Source organism: Apodemus sylvaticus, chromosome 6 (genome assembly GCF_947179515.1).
Source record: "Apodemus sylvaticus chromosome 6, mApoSyl1.1, whole genome shotgun sequence".
NCBI lineage: Eukaryota > Metazoa > Chordata > Mammalia > Rodentia > Muridae > Apodemus > Apodemus sylvaticus.
Genome location: NC_067477.1, coordinates 137,107,991 through 137,125,527, shown reverse-complemented (window position 1 = coordinate 137,125,527; position 17,537 = coordinate 137,107,991). Strand labels below are relative to the sequence as shown.

The following is a 17,537-nucleotide window of genomic DNA, read 5'->3' as shown; positions in this document are numbered from 1 at the left end:
ACTGACACTGTTAACAAGGAGATGCATAAACAACAGACCCAGCAGGGTTCAGCCCTCCTGAGATGCAGAGTGGAGCACAGATAAGGGCATGCAAAAGATACAATATAAACCAGGCAGAGGAGAGGCATACTACACCCAAGGACTTGTCTTTTGTCATAAGAATCATGGGGAATCGTTGGAGAATTTGAGGTCACAATGTGATTAGCACGCTAAAATTTTTACTCTAGTTATAGTGAGAAGATTGCATTGGAGTCATGGTCAGGAGGACACATTATGGGTCCATTTTATCTGTCCATGGAGATACTCTGGACCCTCACTAAAGTAACAAAACCAAACTAAAGGTCAGTAGAGATGATAGACTTATGTCCAAGTGAAGTGAAGAGAAGAGTCAAAGGTAACTCCTAGGTTTCTATCTTGAATAACAAGAACAATATAGGAGAAACATACTGATACAGGAACTAAATGGAAGAACATGCTTACAAGAAAAGTGAATCTGGTTTTGATGTTCATGGGAGTCATTGACACCTTGGGATCCAGTGCAGTGCGTTAATGCATAGTGGGAGAATGCAGTATCTTGCTGAAGTTCTGAACTCACACACATTTTAAAGACATAGCCACATATCTGATAGTGTGAAACTAAAGGAACAGGCGCATGTTTGAATAAACACCAATGTCTAAATGAGAGATAAAAGAGAAATAAAATAAAAATTAAAAATCAGAAGGAAATTAAAGGAGATGTCCAAAGAAATTAAATAGAGTGCTTAGACTGAACATTTCAGGAAAAAGTATTTCCCATTCACAAGGTAATTATGAACCAAGATGATGGGAACCCAGAGGTGGCCTTGGTAAGCATTGTTTCTGTAAGAATGAGGAGGCAGATTGGTGCCAAATGGACCTACTGACGTCATGTACAGAGAAGTAATATAAATTTGGCTGGGAAAGAGAGATGACAGGAGTCAAGGAAGTTCCACTGGACAATAGAAAGCCATGATAAATTTTTGAGCAAGAGAATGATAAGGGGGTGCAGAGGGGACTTTGAGAATGTAATTTTCACCAGGCTGTGAGAACATATGGGGCAGAAATGATATATTCACACTTTGAGTTTTGTTGCTTTGAGTGTCTAGTGCTTTGACTTACAGAGAAAGCCAACAATAAAAGACTCTTCCTCAAGTCTATTCAAGGGTGCCTTTGGCAGAGGACACAACTGAAAAGAACTATCCAAGCTGTCACTTGCCACCACCCACATCAGGAACAGCCACTCATAACTAACCCAAAGTCTCTAAAGCACTAAGATGGTGCTGTTTCAATCTCCTTGTTCTTGCCACGGACCTTAGCTTTGAAAGTTTTAGCTACTAGTGTCAACACCAGCAGTGCATCCCCATCACTAGTGTGACAGCCAGGAAGGATAAGACTCAGAGGTTTCTAGAAATAGAAACCATTGTACCAGCTCCTACCAGGCCTCTGCTGCTTCCCCCAGGGAGAGACATTCTTACAAAGCTACGTCTGTGAACCTGTGCAGGTACATGCTTGAGTGTGATGTTTCCTCCTGATAACTGCCAGGCATTAAATATCATGTGGATAGTCCTTCATTGTGGATAGATACGATTTCTATCTTCTCACTTTGCACCTGAGGGAATTGAGTCACCAAAAACATGTAGTTTGACCAAGGTCACAGATCTAACAGGCACAGGGGCAGGCTATATATACAGGTAAATCTTCATGAAAACCAAGCTCATACTTCCTGTCTATCCTGGACCTCCAGGGGAGACTGCCTCTACTGCCTGCCAGACTCTTCTTCCCTGTATGACATGTTCCCTTCTCATCATTTCTGTGATTCAAGCAACAGACACCACCATAGTTCATTAGAGATATTTAATAGCTAGCCTCCCAGTGGCAGAAAATAATCTCAATCTCAGGCACGAATCAGCTACAGAAGAGAGATGGCTGATTCTATTACCAGCAAGAATTAAGCCCAAACCAACCAGAATTCAGGTTTATCCACCTTTAGTGTCAGCCTGCTAGCTAACTCATCAGGACCAGTAGAACCAGGACTCCAATGCAAGTCAAACATCTAAGCTGAATATTGACCTGGCCTGTATATGTTGTGAAACTGAAGTCTCCCTTCACAGCCATGTAAGAAATTCACCTTACTAGAATGTCTGCTATTTTGTCTATTAGCAAGAAGCTGGAAATTTTCAACCCAAGGTGATCATGATATATATTTTTTTTTTACCTTTTCTCCTTATAGAGACATCTCAAGGACAAAGGTCTATTCCCTGCCGAACCATGGCTTAGAAAATCTGAAGAAGTTGAGGGCAAGATCAACATACCACTTGAAAAAGCTTCCTAGTCTGGACAAGTTTGTCACCCTCATCGAGGCCAGCCTCACCTACCCCAGCCACTGCTGTGCCTTTGCAAACTGGAGGCGGCCAATGTGAGTCTTCTATGTCCATCCCTATGTCGTTGGGTCTTCACGCAGTATAGGATGGCTACATGGAGACATGAACAAAACCCACAAACAGAAAGAGTTCCTCACTGAAGTCCTAAGGCATGTTCTGGATCAAAGAGACAATTCTGTGAAAGGTGTCTGTGGTTTTTACCACTCAAGAGATTTACACACATAAACAAACCCAAAATAACTGTGCCATTTAGAAGATAATGGCAGAATTTCTTCCTAAAAAGATGTCATGTCAATGCATAGCATATGAAGAAAGTTTGAGAAAAAGATCTGTCTTCTAAGCTTCTTGATGAAATCATTTTCTGGTCCTCATTGGAAAGCAATGCCCTCAATATAAGTATAAGCCCCATGATACCATGTGGTTTGGGTTAATGACTCCCCTGGATTCCTGTAGAAACGCTGAGGCAACTATGCCCCTTAATTCTCATTCAGTCAGATATTTTCTACACTTCAGCTTTATTTTGTTTCTTTTGTTCTTAAAGTTTTCTTGTATTTAGGTCATTTCCTTGCAACTGGATTTTAAACCAATGTATCATGGCACATGCTCCTAGGTACGCACACAGGCCCAGACCCCAGCAAGAACTCAGTGCCCACCATCAGCTGGCCTTCACACCACCGACAGAGAAGAACACTCCCTGTCACACACTGTAACAATTTCATCTTTACTGTTAACATTACAGAGGCTGATCATTATCATTATCAGCATCAATTTCTTATAACAAAAGCAGAAACGAAGGCTCAGAGTTACTGAATAATTGAATCAACATTGACCAAACGAAGCTTCAAAGCCTCAGTTCTGCTTGGTTCCAGAGCTCTAGCTCTGGGGTACTCAGACTCATGACTTATCCTTTAAAAGATTTCTTTGCTTTCAACTGATTTGTTTGCTTTCCTCGTCTGCTCAATTGCCTCCTCCCTAGCATCTGTCCATCAATGGCTGGAGTCCTCGAGCGCCACATTTAAACTGTCACTATGCTAGCTCCCCCTTCTTTATTGGGCTTTGGACTTGCAAGATACTGTAAGGCACCACATTTTCCCAAGCTTTGTCTCAGCTGTTATCTCAGGGATTGTAAGTACCTTGTGTCAGTGGGCGACTTCAAGACAATGAGACCTCACTGGAAGTAGGTTGGCAATAACACCAGGGACAGAATCTTCTTCACAATAGCCAGTAACCTAAGGATGGGGAGATTTTCTCTCATTTCTCTCACTTCACTGAGCCAGGCAGCTGTTGGCAAGTATCAGAGAACTTACTTTCTGCACCCACAGCCAGGCTAAAATGAACCCAGAGACAGGATTTGAACTAAGAACCACAAGATGACCCTCTGGTCCCTTCTACACCTGTCCTGCAGCTCACCCCGCTTTAGTTTGCTGACTAAACTCACTGATTTCCTGGACTCCAGCTCTACTCACTTTCAGTAATGCATGCTAACTGTCATCACTAGGATAGCTGTGGAAGAGTTGAGAAGTCTTATGAGTTTCAAAAATAAACAATGACACTCCAGAAAAAAATTAAAACAGAATCTCTAGGGTCAAGAGGAAATGACTTCTGGCCATTGAGTTCATTTCTCAGTGGTGAGAGAAGAGAGCACAGGGTTTTCCATGAAACTCCTTCTCACGGGATGGCAGGAAAGCTCAGTCTGTAGCCCTGGACACACGCACTCTCATCCTTTAGAACCAAACAAGGGCTGTTCCTCCCACAGCTGCCTGCCTCCTCTTCTGGGGGCTTCCAAGGGACTTTAATGCTCTTTCTCATTTCCCTGCTAACTGAGATTGTGTTAAGTTTGAGAAAATGCTGTCATTTAATGTTGCTGTGAACTTTCCCCTTGAGCAGAAGTGAAAGGAAGAATAAAGATATATATGTGATTTCTTTTTTCCATCGAAAATTCTCCCTATGTGAAAAGGTCACACTAGTTAAACCTTCACATTACAACAGAAGTTTCACTTCTGTCCATATGCAAAGTCTTAGAATATTTATGCATGCACTCACAGGTTGAATATTTACCATCTGGGTTTCATTCAATTCTTTTTGTAAGTGCCTCTATCTGCTGACAAGGTCTCTTATATATTTAAACTTAAATGGGGGGGGGGGTGCAAAAAAAACAGAAAAGTGCCCTGAGAAGATTCAGTGGCTCTCAAGGGATCTTACAACCTGAGAACAAACTAGGACCCTTTGTTTGCTCTGGGGCTGCCCGCTAGGGAACTATTTCATGTACGAGAACTAGGCTTACTTTGTAGGGCAAGCAAATGCCTGTGACCTATTGTCGCCTCTGGGAAGTGAGATGATAAAGCCCAAGATCCTGGTAGCATCTCAAGAAAATTAGCTGGCCTCTCAATATAACCAAGGAGCCAAAGTATGAGATTGCCTGATAATTAACTACAGACTCTGATACTCTGGTTAGTGAAGACAAAACTAACAATTAAGCTCTCATCCATGTCAGAAAATATAATTGCCCAGTGATTAGACTAGAGCAATAGTTATGTGTTCTCTTGGGCAAGCTAGAAGGTATCTGAATGGAGATGGGGGCAGGAAAGGAGTAGAGATCATATCAGGTCTGTAAATTATTTACACTAACAGCAAGGGTTAGCTGGTCCCAGGCGCCTTCCTCCCCACACTCAGGCTGTGGCCAGATGGTTTCCCCCATGGGCCATCACACTCTAGAAATATATACATACACACATTGTTCTGTTCATTTACAGTAAGCAGCATTAACCCATGAGCCAGCCTCAAGGGCAGACAATGTTGAAAAAAAAAACACTCAGGAAGAAACCCTTATTTCTAATCTGTACAAATGTAATACATTTGCCATTCTGTACCCAGAATGTTGATTCTATTCCTTTTTGTATTTTTCTAGCTCTGAACTTCATCCAATTTGCAACAAGTCTATTTCAAGGCAAGATATTGATGATATGACTCTGGCTGGGGATCCGAGAGTCTCTGTGATAGATGCTGAGCCCAGTTACGGAAAAGGATCTGACACGATGTACAGTGAATTTGACTATGACTTATGTAATGAAGTTGTTGATGTGACCTGCTCACCAAAGCCAGATGCATTTAATCCATGTGAGGATATCATGGGGTACAATATCCTCAGAGTCTTGATTTGGTTTATTAGCATCCTGGCCATCACTGGGAACACCGCAGTGCTGGTGGTCCTGACCACAAGCCAATATAAACTCACTGTGCCCCGGTTCCTTATGTGTAACCTCGCCTTTGCTGATCTCTGCATTGGAATCTACTTGCTACTTATAGCATCAGTTGATATCCATACCAAGAGCCAGTACCACAATTATGCCATTGACTGGCAAACAGGAGCAGGCTGTGATGCCGCTGGCTTTTTCACTGTCTTTGCCAGTGAACTGTCAGTCTACACACTGACAGCCATAACCCTAGAAAGATGGCATACCATCACACATGCCATGCAACTGGAATGCAAGGTGCAGCTGCGCCATGCTGCCAGCATCATGGTGGTGGGCTGGACTTTTGCCTTTGCAGCTGCTCTCTTCCCCATCTTTGGCATCAGTAGCTACATGAAAGTGAGCATTTGCCTGCCCATGGATATCGACAGCCCTTTGTCGCAGCTGTATGTTATGGCCCTCCTTGTCCTCAATGTCCTGGCCTTTGTGGTCATCTGTGGCTGCTACACCCACATCTACCTCACAGTGAGGAATCCTAACATTGTGTCCTCGTCAAGCGACACCAAGATTGCCAAGCGCATGGCCACACTCATCTTCACGGACTTTCTGTGCATGGCCCCCATCTCATTCTTTGCCATTTCTGCCTCCCTCAAGGTGCCCCTCATCACTGTGTCCAAGGCCAAGATCCTCCTGGTCCTGTTCTACCCCATCAATTCTTGTGCCAACCCTTTCCTCTATGCCATTTTCACCAAGAACTTCCGCAGGGACTTCTTCGTCCTGATGAGCAAGTTTGGCTGTTATGAAGTGCAAGCCCAGATTTACAGGACAGAAACCTCATCCACTACCCACAACTTCCACTCCAGAAAGAGCCACTGCTCCTCAGCTCCCAGAGTCACCAATAGTTACATGCTTGTCCCTCTAAATCATTCAGCCCAGAACTAAAAATCAATGTGAAAATGGATCCTCACCTTGAAAGACAAGTATGACTTCTTTCTGAAGAGCAGGGCATGGAATAAGCTGGCAGTGTTACTACACATTTCATCTAATTTAATCTTTCTAGGTATACGAATGGCAGATTGGTCAGGGACCATTAATATCTCGTGTGACTCATCTAAGAACTGAATTATTGGTAAGAGCAATTAAAATAATGCAATACTGCTGCACGTTTCTTCTATGCCTCTGTTGAATTATCTCCACAGATCTGGTAAAAATCATTCAATAGACTAGACAGGAATTTTTCTTGGAGTTTTACAAATGAGGAAACTAAGACTCAAAGAGTTCAGAGATTTCTTTGGCATTGCTTGCTATACTAGAGGCAGAGCCAGGATGAAGTATCCCAAATTTTCAAAATTTTCCAAGAGAAACGTTACACCATCCATGCAAATCTTTATTGAATACCAGAGACAGTTTTGAAATGGGTCAACATGTATAGTCTCAACTACATTACCCAGAGTCCCCTTTCAGTTAGGGCGGACCACCTGGAGAGCATCAACAGCTGTGCTGTGGATCAACACTGCTGCTGAAGCCGACTCAGCCCAAGGCCATGTGGAGGGCAGCCCTACCTCTGGCTGGATCCTCCCTCAGGCCACCTGTGTGGTTTTAGTACCATGACTATGAAGCACAAAATTTCTGCAGGATGTTTTATCACCAAGGTCAGAAGCAACAAGGACAGAACTGGGGCTCAGTTTTTCTCCCTGGGGTTGTACCCTGTATTTGCTGAGTGTATGCTTGTGATCTTTCCTTTATAAGGACATATGCCCTGAGGACGCTGACAACATCCTTACATATTGCTTAGCCAGCCTCTCAAATGTGGGAGAGACAATTCCCAGTAACAAATATTTACCACCTATACATATTTGCATTCATACATATGTATGATTGCTTCTGCTGTTCTGGCTGAACTCTAATGGAAAATACACCTATTATATGGTATGCATATAGATTACAATGTTAAGGACGCAGCAGCTTTGAAATCAGAGTTAAGATTTTATTCAGATTTTGTAATACAGCGGGGTTCAAGCTCTTCAAGCTCACCTTGTTCCTCTACAGAGCACCTACAGTTTAGGTTCCCAGGGAGAAGGAAACAACCAATCACCAAGTGCTTCATGCTGCTGAAAGTTGAATATATTTTAATTTCTCTCTTTCCTCTCAGCCCAGTTCTTAGGCTAGGCACCAGTTCTCCTGGTCCTTGGTCGAGAATTCATTGTTACCATCTAAACTCTTGATGGAGTTTGTTTCTTCTTCCACTGGAAGGATTAACAGGCAGGAGAAATCCTGAGCACTGCAGGTAGCAGCAGAGGAAGTCCTGGATTCAGAAGATAGGACCAGCCAATGAAGAAAGGCTTTTATTGGGGGTGGGAAAACACACACACAGCAAATACACAGAGAAAAGAAGAGGAGAAGAGACACTCAGGAGCCTATGGTCTAGTTTCTCATTGGGGCGGAGGGTTATAAGAATCTTTGACAGATCTTGCTCCCCTAATTTAGCACTGGTCATTTGAACCTAAAAACAAAAAGGCCAACATTCCCATGACTTTGGGATTAATGTGTCCTATTCCAACCTTGAACTTGAGAGACTGGCCCAGAGTCTGAGGAGCCTTTAGTCTGGGGGAGGGGGTCAGGGAGGATTCCACAAAGCCTGTCTCGCCTTCCTTGCGGTCTTTCCCTGTCATTTGTAGCCCCTCTTCCTATCTGTCTACCTATCAGGGGATTTATCTAACTTCTAGTCCTTCAAGTTCATTATCATCAATACTGAGAAATAAGCATGCTACCCACATCTGTTCTCGGAAATAACACTATCTGAATAGCTACCTATGGAACCACCGTAAATTCCTCCGAATACTCCTGTGGCCAGTCAACACAGCTCTGAGCACCAGGCTGGGGAGAGGCGTGACCTCTAAGCTACAAAGTCTGTGCTATCATTGTGAGATCACTGCCTGGACCTGGTTGCTTGGGTGCTTTCTTGTGCCAAGAAAGAAGGGGCTGGTTGCGCCTACCTCAGTCATGTCTTCTCTCCCTTCCCTCCTTCCCCTCCCTCTCCTCCCTCTCCTCCCTCAGCCCCACTCTCGTCTCCTTTTTTCTCCTCTCCCCGACTTTCCTTCTGTGGATTCTCCCATCAGCAATATGGTCTTCCTCTTAAGATCAGTTGAAGATGGTCCCATAGGGTTTCCCAGTTTAAATGAATGGTGTGAAATGCTCCTCCCCCTCCCTCCGTCCTGGAAGGAGGCTCCACCTCTGCAGAAGGAAATTGTTAGTTTTCTCTCGATTCTTTTTCAAGTAGGTTCTGTTTTGCCTCCTCCCTATAACTCTGAACCAGAAGTGAGGGGTCTTCTACTCCCAGACTTGATTGTCCAGCCTCTCCATGTTGAATATTTAGTCTCTTGCGCTGTGCCTCATGGCACCTGGGCTGGGGAGGACTTTGCCCTGACTGGGTTTCTATAAATATCTTTCTCAAGTTCAAGCCTCCAGCTTGTGGGTCAACTGTGTCTCTTCAACTTGGTAAGTGTGTCAGTCTCGGGGTGAGAGAGAGCTCTATAATGTGACATAACTTTCATTGTCCTTTTTTCCACCATTGTTGTATATAACTTTTTGTAGCCAAATTCCAGATTTGTACTTTGGGGTGTTTTGTTTTGTTTCTTGCTAAAAAAAAAATCATTCTCTCCCACCTAGATTCACTATAACATTTGGAAAATGAGTAAATTTTGTGCCTTAAAAGAAAAATATTTGCCAAAGAGCAAGAAGGGGAAGGGTTGTCTTCCACCATGCAGAAGACTCTCAGAGCTTTATGAACTGCCCACGGTACAGTGCTAAAGGAAATGTAGGGGGGCTTCTTGAAGAATTTCTTCTTCTCAGAGCTCTTCTTGGAGGAACCTTCCCCACTGGCCTCAGCTCCCTGACTAGGGCTGTGCTGGCCCAGCTGCCTGCTTGAGTGGTGTCCCGATGAGCCAGCCTCCTCAAGCATAAGGAGGCAGCTATTCCCAGCATCCCTGGAAGGAGATAGCTCAGTGGGAATGTCCCAGCACGTTAAGGGATGGGGCTTCAGCCCAGAAAGCGAGCTGCACCCCCTCTCCACAGCTCCTCCCCATCCCTGCATGCAAGAATGCCCTGGAAATCATTATAAAGGTTATTCCTAAAGCATTAACAAGGGCATTCTAGTACATCAAGGCAAAAATTGCAGTTACCTCAGTCCATCTGACAGGGTGCCTTTTCAATATATTATAAGTTGAAAATGAGAAATAAAACAGTATTTCTTGTAAATAGATTATGAAGAGAGAAGAGGAGAGGCAGAAAGTGGAGACAGACAGACAGACAGAGAGACAAAAAGGGAGAGAAAAGAGGGCAAAGAAAAAGAAAGGCAGGAGGGAGGGAGCGGGGCAGCCCACATTAAGAAATAGAGTCTAGACCACTCAGATGGTTCAGAAAGACAAAGCATTTTCTAAGCTCTCCAGTTTTCCTGTCACCTCCATGTTTGAGATATAACTACACTAATATATTCTCATTTGTTGCTGTTATATTAAACGCCACACATATACATACAACCATCACCATCATCATCACTATCATCATCCACATAACATTTAAAAATCAAATGCAGCTTTCTCTGAGATTTCCAACAAACTATATGTGTTCTAGGACATTGCTGCCTAATACAGAAGCCATTAGCTGCATGTCACTACACAACACTTAAAATGTGACTAGCCTGGATTAAGATGAGTGGACTGTGTAAAACACACACTGGATTAGAAGGACATAAACAACAACAACAAGGAATACAAATCGCTTAGCAATTCTTATATTGGTTGCACGTGCTTAATAAACATATTGGAACAAACCATAACACAATTAATATGAATTTCAGCTGCCTTTACATTTTTTTGCATAGTTTGTTCACTGTATCTGTAGGAGAACTGATCTAACGCTTGTCTCACTTCCCGACGGCTCTCCCACTCTGAACCCTCCCCTATGCCCAGCCGGCACACTAGTTGGCTGTTCTGCTCAGTTGTCCCAGCACCACTGACAATCATTCTTCTTCCTTGTTTGTGGCCAGAGGCAATGCATTTCTGAATTTAGAATCAAAAGTGGAAGCTAAATTATAAATATGATGGAGAAATAATCATCTCACAACATAGCTGCTAATGACACGCTGCTTTAAGAGACTAGCTCTGACAGGCAAGATGATGTTCAGAGATGAATACACCACGCAAGGAGTTCAGAGGATGCTCTGCCTGTCACTGTCACAGCAATACTTCCTGCTGAGAGAGGGGACAGTTCTGAAACAGGCAAACATATTTTGGGGTAACTAAATCAGTGCTTCTAAACCCTTTAGGCAAGTCTCTAGGAACAGAGACACTGCCTTCACTTTCTGCACTTTAATAGAAACTATTAGAATCTGTTCGGCATCCCTCATGTGCAAAGAGTGGTGGTCCAGACAGCCCTTCTGAAACCCTGCTCCTAGGGCAAGGGGTTCATTTCCAGGAACATGCTGGAACAAGCACACACAATCAAAAGAAGTTTCAAACAGTGCTGAGACCACAACCCATGGACGCTGGATTCAGTCTAGCTCTGCAGAAGAACTGCCGTCTGGGAACAGGTGCTTGCAGAGTCTCCACCTTGTGTCACTGCAGAGTCTCCTTACTTTACTGAGTTACTCAGAAAAATCACAACTCCTACTTTTTGTCCTTTTAAAAAGTTTTGAAATAGGGCTGAAGATGTAGTTCAATCACAAAGTGCTTGCATAATAGATCCAAGGGTCTGCTTTTAATATAGCACCATGGGAAAAAAAAAAGTTGGAAAGGAGGAGGAATTTCAAAATTAAGAAAACTACAAGTTTCTTTAACTTCATTTTTAAGGCTTTGTTTCATTAATCTCTTGCATATTACATCCTGACTGCAGTTTTCCCTCCCCTTCCCCTGCCAGTCCCATGATGCACTGCCCCACTCCATCCCCTCCTCCTCCTCCTCCTCCTCCTCCTCCTCCTCCTCCTCCTCCTCCTCCTCCTCCTCTCCCTTCAGAAAAGGTCAGGCCTCCAAGAGATACCAACCAAACATGGCCTATCAGGTCAAAGTAAGACTAGGCATCTCCCTTCATATTAATGCTGGACAAGGCCCAGCTACACCACTTGTAGGCCAAAGGACTTTGTATACCCAAAGGACGCTCCATCCTGCCACAGGGACACTTGCTCAAGTATATTCCTAGCTGCTTTATTCGTAATAGTCAGAAACTGGAAAAACCCTATATGTACCTTAACCAAAGAACGGATAAAGAAAATGTGGTGTCTTTACACAATGGAGTATTATTATTCAGCTGTTTAAAAAAATAGCATCATGAAATTTTCTGGCAAATGGATGGCACTAGAAAATATCCTGAGTGAGATAACCCAGAACCAGAAAGACAAACATGGTATGCACTCACGTATAAGTGGATGCTGGCTATAAGTAAAGGATAACCATGCTACAACCCACAGACTAATCTCCCTGGGAGGGGGAACAGAATAGATACCACAGCTAAACAAGGAGTGGGTGGAGGTGGGAAAGGAGGGATCAGGTGAAGGTTTTATTTCGATTCTCAGACACCATGAAGAGGACTGGTTGCCGCCAGAGACTTCATTTTTTTTTAGTATGCAAATTTGCTTTATTGTGTAATAAATAGAAAAATTATGTGTATTCTAGCGAATTATTTTTTATTATCCATCCATTTATTTATTTATTTATTTATTACACTCCAGAATTTATTCCCTTCCTGGGCCACCCTCTGACCATTCCACATCCCATACCTCTTCCCTGCCCTCCTGTCTCCACAAGGATGCCCCTGTCCTCTGCCCCTCACTCAACTAGACCTCTAAACTCCCTCAGTCCTCCAGTCTCTTGAGGGTTAAATGTATCTTCTCTGACTGAACCCAGACCCAGCAGTCCTCTGCTGTATATGTGTTGGGGGCCTCATATCAGCTGATGTATGCTGCCTTTTTGGTGGTCCACTGAGAGATCTCGGGGGTCTAGAGCAATTGAAGCTGCTCTTCCTCCTACACAGTCACCCTCCCCCTCAGCTTCTTCCAGCTTTTCTCCAATTCAATCACAGGGGTCAGCAGCTTCTAACCATTGGCTGGATGCAATTAGCTGCATCTGACTCTTTCAGCTCCTTAGGTCGTTCGGAGGGCCAGTCATAATATGTCCCCTTTTGTAGGCTCTCCATAGCCTCAGTAATAATGTCAGGTCCTGGGACCTCCCTTTGAGGTGGATCCCACTTTGGGCCTATTGCTGGAACTTCTTTTCCTCGGGTTTCTCTCCATTTCCATCCCTGAAGTTCTTTCAGACAGGAACAATTATGGGTCAGAGTTTTGACCATGGGATGGCAACCCCATCCCTCACTTGATACCTTGTCTTTCTGCTGGAAATGAGCTCTACAAGTTCCCTTTCCCTACTGTAGGGCATTTCATCTAAGGTCCAACCCTTTGAGGCCCAAAAATCTCTCACCTTCCAGGTCTCTGGTGCGTTCTGAAGGGTCGCCCCAACCTCCTACCTCCTGAAGTTGCCTGTTTCCATTCTTTCTGTTTGGCCCTCAGGGCTTCAGTCTTTTCCCCCACCCAATATGAGATCTTGTTCCCCTCTTCCCTGCTGCCCCATTCACTTTCCCTCCAAGGTCCCTCCCTCCCTCTCTCTCCCCTTGTGATTTCTTTCTTCTCCCTCCCAAGTGGGACTGAGGCATCCTTACTTGGGATCTTCAGCTTGTTGACCTTTTTGAGTTCTGTGGACAGTATCTTGGGTGATACTCACTTATTGGTGAGTACATACCATGCAAGTCCTTTTGGGTCTGAGTTACCTCACTCAGGATGATATTTTCTAGTTCCATCCATTTGCCTGCAAAACCCAAGAGTAGTATTGCTGGGTCTTCAGGAAGATCTATTTCCAATTTTCCAAGCAACTTCCAAATTGATTTCCAAAGTGGTTGTACCAGTTTGCAATCCCACCAGCAATGGAGGAATTTTCCTCTTTTTCCTCATCCTCTCCAACATGTGTTGTCACATGAAGTTTTGATCTCAGCCATTCTGATTGGTATAAAGTGGAATCTCAGGGTTGTTTTGATTTGCATTTCTCTGATCACTAAGGACTTTGAAATTTCTTTAGGTGCTTCTGAGCCATTTGAGATTCCTCAGTTGTGAAATCTCAGTTTAGTTCTATACCCCATTTTTTGATTGGGTTGTTTGGACTTTTGGTGGTTAACTTCTTGAGTTATTTATATATATATATATCGGATATTAGCCCTCTATCAGATGTGTTGTTAGTGAAGATTTTTTTTCCCAATCTGTAGATTTGTCTACTGATTTGCTTTACTGACTAATACACATCTGTGCCAAAGTTTGCTATTGAAAATATTAAACAACTAATACAGTCTAGGCATTGACTGTGCTGGGGATGGATACAAAACTTGAATTTGGCATCCTGACACACAATGCTTTCTTCTTTCTTTCTTTTGTCCTTTCTTTCTTTCTTTCTTTCTAGATTTATTTATTTTATTTATATGAGTACACTGCAGCTGTCTTCAGACACACCAGAAGAGGGCATCAGATCCTATGTCAGATGGTTGTGAGCTATGCTGGGAATTGAACTCAGGACCTCTGGAAGAGCAGTCAGTGCTCTTAATCACTGAGCCACTCTCTTGGCCCTGGCACACAATACTAATACCAACTCTGTATACTTTATTGATGCCTTTAAACTTACCCTGGGACTGTTCATATGTCTTCAAGTGTTAACCACATAAACTCCTTAAATCCCATCAAGGCTGGCCTCTATTTTCTTCCTCCCTTCTCCCTATCCTGTATATATTCCCTTACCTAATACCTGGAAGCAGGCAGACCTGGTAGAATCCATCATGGAGGGATGCTATTAGAGAAAATAGGTAACTGCCAAAGCTTTTAGAGGGCTAATGGAGAGGGAACTAGTACACTGGCTTTTATCTTGCCATCATAGGAATGAGGAAAAGAAGAAGCTGATGGCATTGTTTTACCAAGAGCCCTGTGTTTCAAAATGGGGAATCCTTCGGATCCTTTTTGCAGTATGAAGAGAAAATTCTAGAAAAAGAAGCATTTTCTCCATATTTACTTTTCATTCATAATCCTACACTTAGTTCTACCATGCAAGTAAGGACAAATAAGCAAAAGATGAAGCCAAAGAGCTGCCGTGGAAGCACAAAGATCATGGGCTATCTCGAGCAGATGAGTGGGGTGATCTCCTGAGCTGCAGAAGGAGGATGCATGCAAGTCAGAACTCTCAGCGTTCTACCATCACCAGCACCGAGCTTCTTGCCAGACTTGCTCTTCCTGGATCCAAGGTGCTCCATGACTCCACAGTGTTCATGTTTTCTCCTGCCTTCCTAAAGAACACATTTATCCCCCAACCACTCAGCCTCAGCAGGGCTAGCCAAAGACTGGAAATGTTTGTGTTCGGCCCATCACTTGCCATGGACAAGATTCTAGGAACTATATGCTCAGGTTGGAGTTCTCATCTCAAATTTCACCCCATAGATGGTCTTTCTACCCAGACCATAATGTCATGTGAAGTTACCACCCTGCCACATGAGACCTGGGATAAGTAAGTGACTGGAGGAACCCTTGTAACCGAATACTTCTCTCAAGTGCCCAGAGCAGCAATATTTTCTGCTGTCTTTGGAATTTTGGAAACAGCTCAAAGGATGCATGGCTTTAGGGGCTCACCAATGAAGGCAATTTCTAATAACACAATGAAGTTGATCATGGATTATTGTTGAGCAGATACAAGGGACATGAGGATCTTCATAGCCACCAGAGGAAATCTTGCATCACACAGAAGCCATGGCTTTTGCCATACATTGTACTTACTTTACATGGGTTGGCATCATAGAATATGGAGAGTCTGCCCCCCTGGGGATCCATTACATATACAGACACCAAACCCCAACACTATATTGGGTGCCAAGAAATGCTTGCTTACAGGAGCCTGATATAGCGTCTCCTGAGAGGCTCTGCCAGAGCCTGACAAATACAGAGGCAGAAGCTAGCAGCCAATCATTGCTCTGAGCATAGAGTCCCCAATGGAGGAGTTAGAGAAAAGACTGAAGAAGCTGAAGGGGTTTGCAACCCCATAGGAAGAACAACAATATCAACCAACCAGACCCTCCAGAGTTCCCAGGGACTAAACCACCAACCAAAGAGTACATATGTAGTAACCAGCCACATAGCAGAGGATGGCCTCATCGGACATCAATGGGAGAAGAGGCTCTTGATTCTGTAAAGGCTTGATGCCCCAGTGTAGAGGAATGCCAGGGCAGGGAGACAGGAGTGGGTGGGTAGGTGGGGGAGCACCCTCATAGAAGCAGGGAGAGAGGAGATGGGATAGGGGGTTTCCGGAGGGGAAACCAGAAACGGGATAACATTTGAAATGTAAATAAATAAAATCTCCAATAAAAACATAAAAATAAATATATAGTAAAGAAAAGAATGGTCACTAGAAAATTAGAAAAGAATTTTACCATTGACTATCTCAAGCTTTAAGTGCACAAAGTTTTATACCTGACAGTTACTGAAACTGAGAACTTGAGAGGAACTATGTTCCTCTAGGACATAGGTCCTAGAGGAAAACATACAACTATCATTCTAATAAATGAACATAGCAATAAAATGATTTCTGATGACATCACCAACCCTCAGATGAGTGCATCTCAGCCCTCCTCAGAGGTACTTGCTGCAATAGGTAGCACTTAACTGAGACCCACAACTGCAGAGAGCAAGAGACTTTGGAGCACTCATCCCTGAATGAGATCACCTTGTCAGGCTCTTACATTCAGGCTCAGGAATCTTTGTGGAAGAAGTGGAAGGATTACAAGAGCCAGTGGTAATAGACAATTTTAAGGAAACAGTGTGCTCAGGAAAAATCTGGCCTACACAAAAATCTGATGTCATTTCTACCCAGTCACTCATATTTGTTGTTTTAAAGAGAGAGAATGAAGCTGGGCGGTGGTGGCGCACGCCTGTAATCCCAGCACTTGGGAGGCAGAGGCAGGTGGATTTCTGAGTTCGAGGCCAGCCTGGTCTACAGAGTGAGTTCCAGGACAGCCAGGGCTATACAGAAGAAACCCTGACTCGAAAAAGGCACATGAGAGAGAGAGAGAGAGAGAGAGAGAGAGAGAGAGAGAGAGAGAGAGAATGAAAATGAAGTTTGGTGTATGGACTAAGCAGGACCTAGGAGGAATTTGGGAATGGGAAAGAATATGATAAAAATATATAGAAAGCCCTTAAAGAATAAATAAACAATAAAAATTAAAATTAAAAGAGAAAACATGTAGTGCCTTATTTGTTTAAAATACAAACTAGTCTACCTTAGACCTTTTCCATCCTTCAGCTCTGCCACCCTGAGAGTAAAGCCATGTCTGCCATTCTTGTACTAGGTTTTGTGCAGCAGGGACGTGTACCGGCCAGGATCCTTCCATAAATCTCTTTTCAGAGGGAAGAAAAACATCTCCTGAAAGTCCCTAAGAAAACATGACTTCCGACCCAAAATCCAAGATTGGTACCTAGCTATAAAAAAGATGTAAAAATAAGCCCTGCCACATTTAGCCTGTCATAGCACAAAGGCTTTCTAGCCATGAAGGTAAAGAGGGGGCCTGGATTAGGATAATGAATAGAACCTCATCCTCCAAGCTAGGTCATCTGAAATGTTGTCTCCTAAGATGAAGCTAGGTTCAAGGTCAAGATATAGAACATCCATACCTTTTGTATCCTTATTCTCTACTGTCCTTTCCAGTGTCACTTTCCTGTGTTACTTGTTCCATTCATCCTGGGAACAAGCCCTAGAATGCAATCACTTGAAGGAGATATTGCCCAAGAAACTTCCTGTATTAGACAAGAAAAAAGAAAAACAAATGATACAAAAGGAAAATGAAGTCATAAATAAAAGAAGCTTTAAAAGGAAGACATAGA

The 17,537-nt window shown here is 43.4% G+C and overlaps 1 protein-coding gene across 2 annotated transcripts in view; it reads left to right on the top strand.

Moving 5' to 3' along the window:
- Fshr (follicle stimulating hormone receptor) overlaps window positions 1-6,532 on the top strand; it is a 200,379-nt gene extending 193,847 nt beyond the window's left edge. For both annotated transcript variants that reach the window (XM_052184814.1, XM_052184813.1), the window contains 2 exons: window positions 2,249-2,434; window positions 5,308-6,532. In XM_052184814.1, the coding sequence (XP_052040774.1) occupies window positions 2,249-2,434; window positions 5,308-6,532 (1,411 nt within the window). The remainder of the gene's footprint in view (window positions 1-2,248; window positions 2,435-5,307) is intronic.
- The last annotated feature ends 11,005 nt before the right edge of the window (window positions 6,533-17,537 follow it).